The 13344-nt window shown below is 36.7% G+C and overlaps 1 protein-coding gene across 8 annotated transcripts in view; it reads left to right on the forward strand.

Moving 5' to 3' along the window:
* Positions 1-13046, forward strand: part of LOC100367954 (phospholipid transfer protein C2CD2L-like) — an 87098-nt gene extending 74052 nt beyond the window's left edge. For 6 of the 8 annotated variants that reach the window (XM_085499356.1, XM_085499351.1, XM_085499353.1 and 3 more), the window contains 5 exons: positions 444-579; positions 1096-1274; positions 5125-5206; positions 5932-6164; positions 8843-13046. In XM_085499356.1, the coding sequence (XP_085355482.1) occupies positions 444-579; positions 1096-1274; positions 5125-5206; positions 5932-6164; positions 8843-8895 (683 nt within the window). In that variant the 3' untranslated portion in view covers positions 8896-13046. The remainder of the gene's footprint in view (positions 1-443; positions 580-1095; positions 1275-5124; positions 5207-5931; positions 6165-8842) is intronic. The other 2 variants (XM_085499358.1, XM_085499359.1) reach the window with 2 other exon arrangements.
* Positions 13047-13344: the final 298 nt, after the last annotated feature.

Below are 13344 nucleotides of genomic sequence, written 5' to 3' on the forward strand. Positions count from 1 at the left end.
TCAGATACATTGAAACTTCCATAATTTTGCTAGAATGATTGCCTCTGTGTACCGTACAAGTTGGTGATGGGACAGTTGATCAATTATCATTAAATGTCCAAAATAAAGAAAAAAGCATTGGTGTTTAAATTTGTGAAATTATTGAATCTTGTGTCTGAAAATATTTTTTATAATCTTTTCTGGCATACACTGTTTCAGGCACATATGTGATTATCTAGTGTGTGCTACAGATTTGGATTCAGAGAAAATAATGAAATGTCCTCTATTTTAAAGAATAATAATAATAATATACTCATATATAGACTATACATTCCATATATGGGCAATACTTTCTATATATGGGTTATACATTCCAAATATGGATTAGGCAACTGTCATGTGATAGTTCTTGATCATTCATTCTCAACTTACTCCGACTGTTATTATTTTTGTTTTATTTCAAGGTGATCTGCAAGCCAATCATAAAGGGGATACTAGAAGTGATACAAGTAGTATACGATCAACGGGATCTCATTTAAGTTACACACCAAATGACTATTCAACATTAGTTATAGAAACACTGGAAAATGGCCAAGTCAAGTGAGTATTTACTAACTGTTTTTCCATGATTGGAAAGATATCTGGTGACGATATAGCTTGTGTAACTTGAATAGTATCAATATAATCAATATAATGAGGGAATGTGATTTGAGAATTGTAGAAGTCAAGCAAATTGCAAGGTGATTACACAAACTTGCATTTTCAAAAATTTGGCTTTTGAATAGGGTTCATATATCTTGCTCATTATTGTTATGAAAACAAACTAAGTGTGCATTCTGTGATTTAATTAGTTAGAAATATATATTTAATTTATGCGCATAGAATAAAATGGCTTTAACACTCGCAAAGCGGGAGAGTTTAAACTATAGAGTGTAAATTAGTGAACTGACTTTACATGTACTGTTTTCGACATCGAAAATTTCTGCAAATTGAACCAATTTTTGGGAAAATAACTAAACTAATATTTTAATTTAAAATTATAGTTTCAATTATCAGTGACCCACATGATAATGTAAACATGACAGTAACCACTTTTATATCTGTTATGTGTTTTAGGCATTATTTAATACCAGCCACTCTTGCAAGGAATGGTAAATACGAAGTTCGTGGCACAAAACTACATGTGTTTAATGACCACTGTTTTGTTGCAACACATTTTACGAGTACTGTCTCCTGTGAAGCCTGTAATAAAACTTTATCAAGAAGAATGGGAAAACAGGGTTACCAGTGTCGAGGTAAGAATGGTGAACTTGGTTACCAGTGTCGAGGTGAGAGGGGAAAACTGGGTTACCAGTGTTGAGGTGAGAGGGGAAAACAGGGTTACCAGTGTCGAGGTAAGAACGGTGAACTTGGTTACCAGTGTCGAGGTGAGAGGGGAAAACTGGGTTACCAGTGTTGAGGTGAGAGGGGAAAACTGGGTTACCAATGTTGAGGTAAGAAGGCAAAACAGGGTTACCAGTGTTGAGGTGAGAAGAGAAAACTGGGTTACCAGTGTTGAGGTGAGAAGGGTGAACTGGGTTACCAGTGTTGAGGTGAGAGGGGAAAACTGGGTTACCAATGTTGAGGTGAGAAGAGAAAACTGGGTTACCAGTGTTGAGGTGAGAAGGGTGAACTGGGTTACCAGTGTTGAGGTGAGAGGGGGAAACTGGGTTACCAGTGTTGAGGTGAGAGGGGAAAACTGGGTTACCAGTGTTGAGGTGAGAAGAGAAAACTGGGTTACCAGTGTTGAGGTGAGAAGGGTGAACTGGGTTACCAGTGTTGAGGTGAGAGGGGAAAACTGGGTTACCAATGTTGAGGTGAGAGGGGAAAACAGGGTTACCAGTGTTGAGGTGAGAGGGGAAAACTGGGTTACCAGTGTTGAGGTGAGAGGGGAAAACTGGGTTACCAATGTTGAGGTAAGAAGGCAAAACAGGGTTACCAGTGTTGAGGTGAGAGGGGAAAACTGGGTTACCAATGTTGAGGTGAGAAGAGAAAACTGGGTTACCAGTGTTTAGGTGAGAAGGGTGAACTGGGTTACCAGTGTTGAGGTGAGAGCGGAAAACTGGGTTACCAGTGTTGAGGTGAGAGGGGAAAACTGGGTTACCAGTGTTGAGGTGAGAGGGGAAAACTGGGTTACCAATGTTGAGGTGAGAAGAGAAAACTGGGTTACCAGTGTTTAGATGAGAGGGGAAAACTGGGTTACAAGTGTTGAGGTGAGAGGGGAAAACTGGGTTACCAGTGTTGAGGTGAGAGGGGAAAACTGGGTTACCAATGTTGAGGTGAGAAGGCAAAACTGGGTTACCAGTGTTTAGATGAGAGGGGAAAACTGGGTTACCAGTGTTGAGGTGAGAGGGGAAAACTGGGTTACCAATGTTGAGGTGAGAAGGCAAAACTGGGTTACCAGTGTTTAGATGAGAGGGGAAAACTGGGTTACCAGTGTTGAGGTGAGAGGGGAAAACTGGGTTACCAATGTTGAGGTGAGAAGGCAAAACTGGGTTACCAGTGTTTAGATGAGAGGGGAAAACTGGGTTACCAGTGTTGAGGTGAGAGGGGAAAACTGGGTTACCAATGTTGAGGTGAGAAAAGAAAACTGGGTTACCAGTGTTGAGGTGAGAGGGGAAAACTTGGTTACCAGTGTTGAGGTGAGGGGGGAAAATTGGGTTACCAGTGTTGAGGTGAGAAGGGTGAACTGGGTTACCAGTGTTGAGGTGAGAGGGGAAAACTGGGTTACCAGTGTTGAGGTGAGAGGGGAAAACTTGGTTACCAGTGTTGAGGTGAGAGGGGAAGACTGGGTTACCAGTGTTGAGGTGAGAGGGGAAAACTGGGTTACCAATGTTGAGGTGAGAAGGGAAAACTGGGTTACCAATGTTGAGGTGAGAGGGGAAAACTGGGTTACCAATGTTGAGGTGAGAGGGGAAAACTGGGTTACCAATGTTGAGGTGAGAAGGGAAAACTGGGTTACCAATGTTGAGGTGAGAGGGGAAAACTGGGTTACCAATGTTGAGGTGAGAGGGGAAAACTGGGTTACCAATGTTGAGGTGAGAGGGGAAAACTGGGTTACCAATGTTGAGGTGAGAGGGGAAAACTGGGTTACCAGTGTTGATGTGAGAGGGGAAAACTTGGTTACCAGTGTTGAGGTGAGGGGGGAAAATTGGGTTACCAGTGTTGAGGTGAGAAGGGTGAACTGGGTTACCAGTGTTGAGGTGAGAGGGGAAAACTGGGTTACCAGTGTTGAGGTGAGAGGGGAAAACTTGGTTACCAGTGTTGAGGTGAGAAGGGAAGACTGGGTTACCAGTGTTGAGGTGAGAGGGGAAAACTGGGTTACCAGTGTTGAGGTGAGAGGGGAAAACTGGGTTACCAATGTTGAGGTGAGAAGGGAAAACTGGGTTACCAATGTTGAGGTGAGAGGGGAAAACTGGGTTACCAGTGTTTAGATGAGAGGGGAAAACTGGGTTACCAGTGTTGAGGTGAGAGGGGAAAACTTGGTTACCAATGTTGAGGTGAGAGGGGAAAACTGGGTTACCAATGTTGAGGTGAGAAGGGTGAACTGGGTTACCAGTGTTGAGGTGAGAGGGGAAAACTTGGTTACCAGTGTTGAGGTGAGAGGGGAAAACTGGGTTACCAGTGTTGAGGTGAGAGGGGAAAACTGGGTTACCAATGTTGAGGTGAGAAGGGTGAACTGGGTTACCAGTGTTGAGGTGAGAGGGGAAAACTTGGTTACCAGTGTTGAGGTGAGAGGGGAAAACTGGGTTACCAGTGTTGAGGTGAGAGGGGAAAACTGGGTTACCAATGTTGAGGTGAGAGGGGAAAACTGGGTTACCAATGTTGAGGTGAGAGGGGAAAACTGGGTTACCAGTGTTTAGATGAGAGGGGAAAACTGGGTTACCAGTGTTGAGGTGAGAGGGGAAAACTGGGTTACCAATGTTGAGGTGAGAGGGGAAAACTGGGTTACCAATGTTGAGGTGAGAGGGGAAAACTGGGTTACCAGTTTTTAGATGAGAGGGGAAAACTGGGTTACCAATGTTGAGGTGAGAGGGGAAAACTGGGTTACCAATGTTGAGGTGAGAGGGGAAAACTGGGTTACCAATGTTGAGGTGAGAGGGGAAAACTGGGTTACCAGTGTTTAGATGAGAGGGGAAAACTGGGTTACCAGTGTTGAGGTGAGAGGGGAAAACTGGGTTACCAGTGTTTAGATGAGAGGGGAAAACTGGGTTACCAGTGTTTAGATGAGAGGGGAAAACTGGGTTACCAGTGTTGAGGTGAGGGGGGAAAACTGGGTTACCAATGTTGAGATGAGAAGGGAAAACTGGGTTACCAGTTTTGAGGTGAGAGGGGTATACTGACTTATCAGTGTTGACGGGGGAAGTGTAAACTGGCTTACCAGTGTTGAGGGGAGAGGTGAAAACAGGATTACTTTCAACTGAAAGTGGAGTTAGCAAGATGGCATTTTGTGATTTTATTCGCTAGTCTGGATTTTCTCCATCCTGTTGTGTTTGCATTCAAAATTGTTCACAAAATTAACATTTGCTAGTTTAAAATCTATCTTGATTCAGTAATTTGGCAAATCAAATCATTTGATATTCACCAGGAATCCTCGCGCATCAAATTGTGTATGAACTAACAATTATGAAAGAATGTTCACTGGGCTCTCTACTGTTGCCACAGAGTACATCTTGGTCCTCTACTTTTTCTCTTTCACATGGTCAGTTTTGTAATTATCTTGCTGACACAGCAGCACATTTGATAAATAGGTCATTTTCACCTAATAATGTGTGATACTACTAATAACTGTATTGATCATTTCTCATAAGAAATTAAAAAAAGGTTCACCCATCTCAGAAGTTGCCCCACATAGCAACCAAATATTTTATGTTACTCTTAGAACCTCAAAATCTGATTTGTTAATCCCATATGACAATTGGATATTATTTATTAATGTCCATAGCATAGCGAATGAAAGGAGATTATCTGTAAACCTTTTAGACCTAAGTATGTTGTTACTTCTCAGTGGACTTCTTTATATAATGTAACCATACACCTCAGTCTGTAAATTAATTTCCACAGATGATTTTCTGATTACATAATTTATAAATTTTTTTTTTACAGATTGCAAAATAGTGGTGCATAAACATTGTCATTTTAAAGTTGAAGCACATTGTCCAAATAGTAGGGTTAGTTCAATGGAAATGTAAGTATGTAACGGTATTATCAGAATCCTCCTGCATGAATGCATACCTCTGCTGACTGAGATGGTGTATTAGGAGTTCCTTGAACAAGGTCTTCCTGTAGATGCAAATACTGTAGATGTCTTTATTTTAGCTAGGGTTTAATTTCACTGAAAATTTTGATTTGGCTATCTGTGTACAACATGGCATTGTTTTGTAATTGTAAATATAAATTCGTAGTGAAAATAAAGAGATCTACATGGGTGTGTTTTTGATGGTATACTTCATGGTAAAGTTGTTTTATCATTTTCATCATTACTTGAAGTTCTTAACAGTACTGCAGCTCATCAGAAACTTTGAGTTTTTTATTCAAATTATATGCAAATCATACATATGGATGGACTTTTTGTAGAGAACATAATTATATACATTTTATTTAATCAAAAAACACGTTCCTCTTCATTAGCAAGATGGTTTTTGTCCTACATCTAGCTTTCTTCTTACAGTTGAGTGATCATTTCATTAGATAATCGCAAAATTGTATATAATTCACATAGTAGTTTGAATGAGGCCCTCTGAGTTTCTGAAAATTTGCTTTGTTATTTCATTACTCAGAGTACATTGTGAGTATATGTTATTCGATGCACCACTACCTTTGTCTAATGCAAGTATGTTTTGTGCCTGTGTTCATATCTGCGTGTTTTTTTGTTTTTTTATTTCCATGACCTCTGTGCCTTCCTTATTCCAGACTTGAATATGTTCCTCCTCCAACTCCACGGAGGCGTTCACTAAGTCTTCCTCGAATGCCGCTCAGAAGCCGGAGTCGAAGCCGAGATAGGAGGATTGTTCAGCAGGAAGATAGTAGTGTCATTTCTGATGACAGTTTGGATCGCAGTTTGAAAACATCCGATCCAAGTCAGAGTGTAGCAACGTCTCCTTCTGAGCCAAGTCAGAGCATAGCTTCATCCCCATCTGATCCTAGTAAGAGTATTACTACATCTGAGTTAGGTTCCCCTTCAGAGCTGGACCAGAATTCACCACAGTCCGATAACCAATACACATACTTCACTGAAAGCATAGCACCACCCCAAATGAATCCCTTTGCACCAGCTTTGAATGATCATAACCCTGAAACCATGGCAGAGTTAAATCACAGCTACATAGATGATTATGATAATTATAAAACCTCTGAAACTGATAACATGCCATCTCCAATAGCAAGTTATTTCGCTTCCCCGAATGACGTCCCGATTCAAAATGGTGATAGTCAAGCGTATGGTGATTCTGGTCTGCTACAGCCAGTTGGTCACCGGATAGAAACCATAGATGCACCGTACTATCAGGGTTGAACAAGTTTGGATAATTTATCCATTTTAAGAGTAGAATCAAATTCAAAGCAGTCAAACTTAAGTGTTATGAATGTCTGCGTTAGACTTCCATCTATATTACATCATTAACATAATATAGGCCATGTTAATTTGACCCCATATGTTATGCCGCTTTAGTTATTAATGTGTGAATTGCCCAAATAATCAGCTTTCCCTTCTAGTAACAAACATTATTATACACCAAACAATTTGGAGACTGTTTAGCGGATCTCAAACTGTTTTATATTCTTTTTATCATATTAGACATTGTTTCTTTTTATATTTTAGTCTGAGCTGTGTGATCTAGAGCTCGAATAGTGTGTTTGTTTTTGTTGTTTTTTTGGAAATAAAAAAAAATCAAGAAAAAAAATGATTAAAAATGCAATGAGAAACAACCCAAGTACTTCACAATTATAGTTTGAGAGATGCAGAACACCAGTCACACACACACACACACACACACACACACACACACACACACACACAAAGACAGAATGTCAAATGAAAGTACATCATCGATCAACATACAACAAGTTATCAAAAACGTATCTTCGAATCTAGTAAAAAATATTTAGATTATATTCCATAGTAGTGCAATTCATTAATGTACTAACAATTGCTACAAGAAACCCTGCATGTTTATTTCAGCATTCAAGAAGCTTGCAAGCAACAGTCTGAGAATCAAACTTTGCTCCAGGACACTCTTATGTGTTCTGTGCGTTAATTTCATGACGATCTCCTATTTTTTCCCCAAACCTAGGTTCATTTCCATCTGTAGAATGCATGCTTCATTTTCTAACTTTCTTTCAGTTGATTTCAACAATTGAATTCCGTGTTTTATGTATATTCACCTTGTCTTGCATTAAAGGTGTACTGTCATTGTTTTATAGAAGTAGATACTATGTTGTCATTCATAGAATTATTACTGACTCTTAACAGATCAATTTGACGTAAACTGGTCAAATGAAGTTTCTGGGTTTAGCTTTTTTTTCATAACAACAATTTTGAGAATTGGACTTATGTAGTTTTTTTGGCTAATTCTTATCTGAGCTACCCACAATTCAGTACAAAACTAATCAATTTTGAATTGTTTTGATCAAATCTTGCTGCATGTAGAGCTTGGCTAATTTTTGTATGCACTGCTGCTAATACTAAATAGCGACTGTGCCTTTAATAATATACAGAATTGACTTTCTAAATGTGTCAGTACACCTTTAATGCTCAGAGTTTTGACATGCTACTGTGTGCCTTTAATGTGTTTTCAATGTATAACTTTCTAAATGTGTCAGTACACCTTTAATGCTCAGAGTTTTGACATGCTACTGTGTGCCTTTAATGTGTTTTCAATGTATAACTTTCTAAATGTTTCTGTACACCCTTAATATATAGAATGTAACTTAGGTCTTATAAATAATGTACTGTAGACTTAATACAAAAGTGTTAGGGTCTCTTTAATATATTAGGTATATATTTGCCACTTTATTCCTTTAATAATCTATGTAGATAGATCTAATTGTGTTAATATTTCATTTGTGTATAGGGTGATCAGTTGATACAGGATGCTTTTAATGTATAGGACAGACATAACAGTGGTATTCCCTTAATGAATAGCATGTAGAATTGTTACCATATGACATCACTGTACATATGACAGTATACCTCTAATGTATAGAATATAGACTTGCTACGGTATGCCTTTAATGTACAAGATACACATGGTACAGTAATCTGATAATATATAGGATATAGGTTTGCTACAGTATATCTTCAATACATAAGATATAGGCTTGCTACAGTACATCTTCAATATATAGGCTTGCTACTGTACATCTTTAATATATAGGATATAGGCTTGCTACAGTACATCTTCAATACATAGGATATAGGCTTGCTACAGTACATCTTCAATACATAGGATATAGGCTTGCTACAGTACATCTTCAATACATAGGATATAGGCTTGCTACAGTACATCTTCAATATATAGGCTTGCTACAGTACATCTTTAATATATAGGATATAGGCTTGCTACAGTACATCTTCAATATATAGAATATAGACTTGCTACTGTACATCTTCAATACATAGGATATAGACTTGCTACTGTACATCTTCAATACGTAGGATATAGGCTTGCTACAGTACATCTTCAATATATAAGATATAGGCTTGTCACAGTATATCTTTTATATATAGGATATAGACTGCTACAATATTAAAATGTAGACTTATTGAATGCTGCATGAAATACTAACTATAGTTGTGTCTGCTTTTCATTTCATACCATTCTAGGGAATATGTTGGAGATAGCGCAGTGTGATAACAACCAGCTTACCTCAATCTAGAAGTCTTTCACCCGCCTACCCATCATGCATTTCACCAACATTGGCCAGCACTGTGAGCCGTACCCATGGCAACAGATTAACAAAATAACATGGCTGCTGAGAGTTGTAGATGACACTAACATGACCTTTGACCTGTCTCTCTAGGATTCGAATCGCGCATTCATAGAGAACAGAATGAGTAGACAAAAATGCTATATATGGAAATGCTCATACATGCAAGCTGGTACGAAAGAATAGGGGCTGCTGAACACCATGAAGAAAAGAAAAGATTCTCTGTTTAGCTTTATAAACAAAATAAAAACATGATTCTAGTTTCAATTATGAATAAGACCTGTTCAAAATTTAGGTGCAGAAGGAGAAATATTCATTGAATTAAATTTTAGCTGATATTTGCAAGATTTTTTTAATTCAGTGGTTTGTGAAGCAACAAAACAACGTTGTTATTGTTAACTTTGATTAGTCCTTAGGAGTAGAAATAAAACTCATTAAAACAAGCCCTATTACATTAAGTAATTTTTGCTTGGTTTTCACATTAACGTCCACACTAAGGCTTTAGGTTTTTTATATAAATAAAAGAAAATTTAGAGAAATAATTTTAAACTTTTGTAAAATGATAATATATAAAAATAATTAAGTTATGGAATCCTATCAGACTTGGTTGCTCTGCTACCTGTTTGATGGAACTGAAATAAACAATAGCTAAAACTTCTAATAGTTATGCATCATGGTAGTGCTGATGATTGTAAGGGAACTATTTGTATTTATGAAATGTAATGTCCTCTACATTGAATTATGAAAACAAATCAACAGTGATTTCTGAAACCTTGACAGCCTTGTACAGGCTTATAGTTGTCAATTGACAGCTACGCAAGCTTGGTAATGGTACTTGATGATGACTTGAGGCCAGCGTGCATGCGTTTGTTTACTGCCTTAGTAACCATGGCAATATAATTTTCTTGTCACCTCATCAAGTTTGAAATCTTTGTTAGGTCCAAATTCATATGTATTTCGGTCCAAAGGTCAGAGGTTAAAGGTTACATATCAACATAACTTACGCTAACTGCATGTCCACATGTTAGTCATGTGATCAATAACTTATTAATTAATTAATTACCAATTAGAATTGAATGTATTTTGCAATAACAGAATATCTGCCTTGAAACCAAATATCTATTACGGAGATGTTTTGAAAAAATTAATGTATATATTTCACATATTTTATGTGGAATTGGCTACCAGATTTCTTTCTTAACGACACACTTTGTATTTTTATAATCTCTTGCTGTCTGTATAGAGTGTTTAGTATTTGTCGCTTTAATGTCTGATTTAAAGGACAGATTATTATTTCTTTGGGAAGGTAAAAAAAATTATCAAATGAAAAAAAAAATGACCATGATAAACCTCTACAACATGCAGAAATAATGATCTGCCTTTTATCACAGAATATAATGATTTGCATTGGAAATTTATAGATTGAAGTCGTTGCAATGTATTAACAATTTTATTAGTCAAGTTCAGTCAATTACATACATTTGTATCTTTGAATGTTGGTAAAAAAACATTGTGTTTAATTTGAACATTTGCATAAGTGAGTCTTGTATCGCTCCCTTGCTGCTGCAGTTGGGACTTCATGGGAAGTAACATTTTAAACTCACAGCTGTGCCATATAAAAGGATATATGCAACGTTTAGGACATCACACACCACCAATTCTATATGTTATACTCACATAGGAGGAATGGCTTCCTATCATTGCTGGTATAAATGGTTACTTTTAAGTGTTAGTAACATATGGCTCTGAACAGTAGAGGACAATGTGTTATGATCAAATCATTAACTTTGTGGCTCAGCTCGTCTCTTTATCGGCCATAGCTGTGTTGTTTAAAATACTTTGTAGACCATTTACAGTTTGCACTTTTAACTACCATTTTTACTAATATAAAAAAAAATGATTGCAAAGAAAACATTTTTGAATGTTTTGACCAGTTTTGCTGGGAATAATGTTTTTTTGAGTGTTTTTGTAGTTGCTTTTTACTTGTCACCATTTCTTACACCCACTGTGAATTTCCTTTACTGTGCCTTGTCTTATTCACCCCTACAACTCAATTTGAATTCTTTTCTTGTTATTTATGATGGGGGAAACCATTGCGAGGATGGGGTTGATCAATTTTAATTCAAGTACAACAAAATTGTATGTGTTTTTTTTTGCAAATCATGATTAGATTACTTATTTACAACTATTTTTTTTCATTTTGACAATTTGGACGGTGAATAAAATTGCTTTGTGTCACAATATTTTAAAACAGAGTTGTCACCTGCAAAACACAAAGGCTTATGGGTAGATGCTTGTTTGTAAACAACAACATGCTATAGCTGACTGTCAAATGCTCTGATGACGACTCCCTTACATTAAATGTTATAACTCAAGTTATGGTGTATGAAGAATTCTTTTAAATTTGTTTCAAAAATTAGTGAATCTGGGATTATTTTTTTTTAACTTGAAAATACTTAGCTGTTTATTTCATGTTCACTTCCATTAATTGCCAGGAAGATCGTTTGTAATTAAAAATGAGAGTTTAGTTAATTATGTCATTGCGGATTCTGTAATGTCAGCAAAAACAAATTAAAAAGATAGTTTTATTATAAAATTTCAAAAATTCTGGTGTAGATTTTTGCTGACAACGCAAACACGGCTTTGATTGATGGTGTTACCATGACAACCAAAATGAATATTCATTGCAAGAAGACATGAACATTGCAAATTCGCAGTATTGATATTGCCGACCAGACATACACTATTCTGTCAGGCGTTGGTGGGGTCTGATGCTGTTCGGCCAGCGAGGGCGCCACTCACGCCTACATGCCAGGCTAATTATGGAGCTGATTGCACAAAAAGTTTGTGTGAGTTTGGGTTAAAGTAGGGTTATGTTAATTAACTCTATTTCAATGAGCTGGTACATAGCTATTTCACATTTTTTAATAAGCACACCCTCAATTCTTCAAATCATATTTGAAATTAAATATTAGATGAAATTGAGTATATCATAATCAAGATGAAATTGAAGATTAAATCTGATGCTGGAAATACTACTATTAGAAATTGATATTTGGAGGGATGAAATTTCCCATAATGTTGAAATTAGTAACCATGAAATAAACAGCTAATTGTTTAAAATTACAAATACTTTGTGTGTGTGCGTGTGTGCGTGTGTGTAATATGACGTTAATATAATCCTCGTCTGTTTGCAGTTAGTTTATTGCAGTTACTTTATTTTATACAACATTTTGGTGCTTTTGATTAATTAAATTACTTCTTTATGATTGTTCTTATTTTGAAAAAAAAAATACTTTGGAGTACTACAGATTTCAAAACCTGTCTTGCTTATCTGCGAGAGGTTGTGATGAGTGACAGGTCCATAACAACAAGTCACCCAATCAGCTTTCGTGTTTCAAAATATGGGGTCATGTAAGCCAATCAAACACTGTCTTGCTTATCAGCTTATTGTTGTGTTTTGATGAGTGACGAGTGCATTAGTTATTATTTTATTCCATACTTATATCAAATCTAATTTCAATCAAAAGCCTGAACATTGCTTGGTGCAATAATTTAGTGTAATCCTGCCCAACTGCTTTTATTTTGCCAGAAATTGCTGTATTTTCAACTGCATTAGCCATCAGCTGTGAATGTAATCATTTTATTTGATTTGCCTGTGAAGCAGGCAAGCATTATTCAGTCTCAAACATACTTGCCACTATAGTTTTGATGGCCTCAATCAATGGACAATCATGACACAGTTTTACTATTGGAGGAAAGATTCTTTATATGAATGATGAAAACAACCTATCATCTTTGCCACTAATGTTTCAAAATTTATGTTTGTATAACGAGGTCAGGAGTGAAAATGAGGCTGACTGGCAAGGAGAATCTTTGAGATTGAAATATGACAGCATTTATTTATTGTTTCGACAATGGCTAAGCTCCAGTCTAATATTAGTAGTAATGAAATATAGTTTGTGATTTATGTAAGAGACTTTAGTGCAATATTTTAATGTTTTTCTGCTATGTATTTTAATAGACACTTGTTTTCTTTTCCACTTGCATGTATTGTATTTATGCAGTTGTAATCTTGAAATAAAGAAGAGCTTGGTAAATATTGTTTTTTTGTATTTAATTTGATAAATATTTTCTAACAGTAGAATGGTTATAGTCTGAATGCTACAGTGTTGCAATGGGGAATAGATGAAAACCTGATTTCTTATATGGTAGTTTACAACTTTATTTCCAGTCTCTTTTCCCTTGCATATATAGTGTTGCTGTTGCTTTTTGTTATACTGCTCAAAAGGTATGTACATGCATTGTATTTATACACTGGAACACAAGCAGCTCACAGGCGCTGGATCACGGTAGAAACTGCAGCAAGATGCTGGAATCAAGTCTTTTTACAACTAT

This window comes from Saccoglossus kowalevskii, chromosome 5 (assembly GCF_978046115.1).
Source record: "Saccoglossus kowalevskii chromosome 5, keSacKowa6.1, whole genome shotgun sequence".
Taxonomy (NCBI): Eukaryota; Metazoa; Hemichordata; class Enteropneusta; family Harrimaniidae; genus Saccoglossus; species Saccoglossus kowalevskii.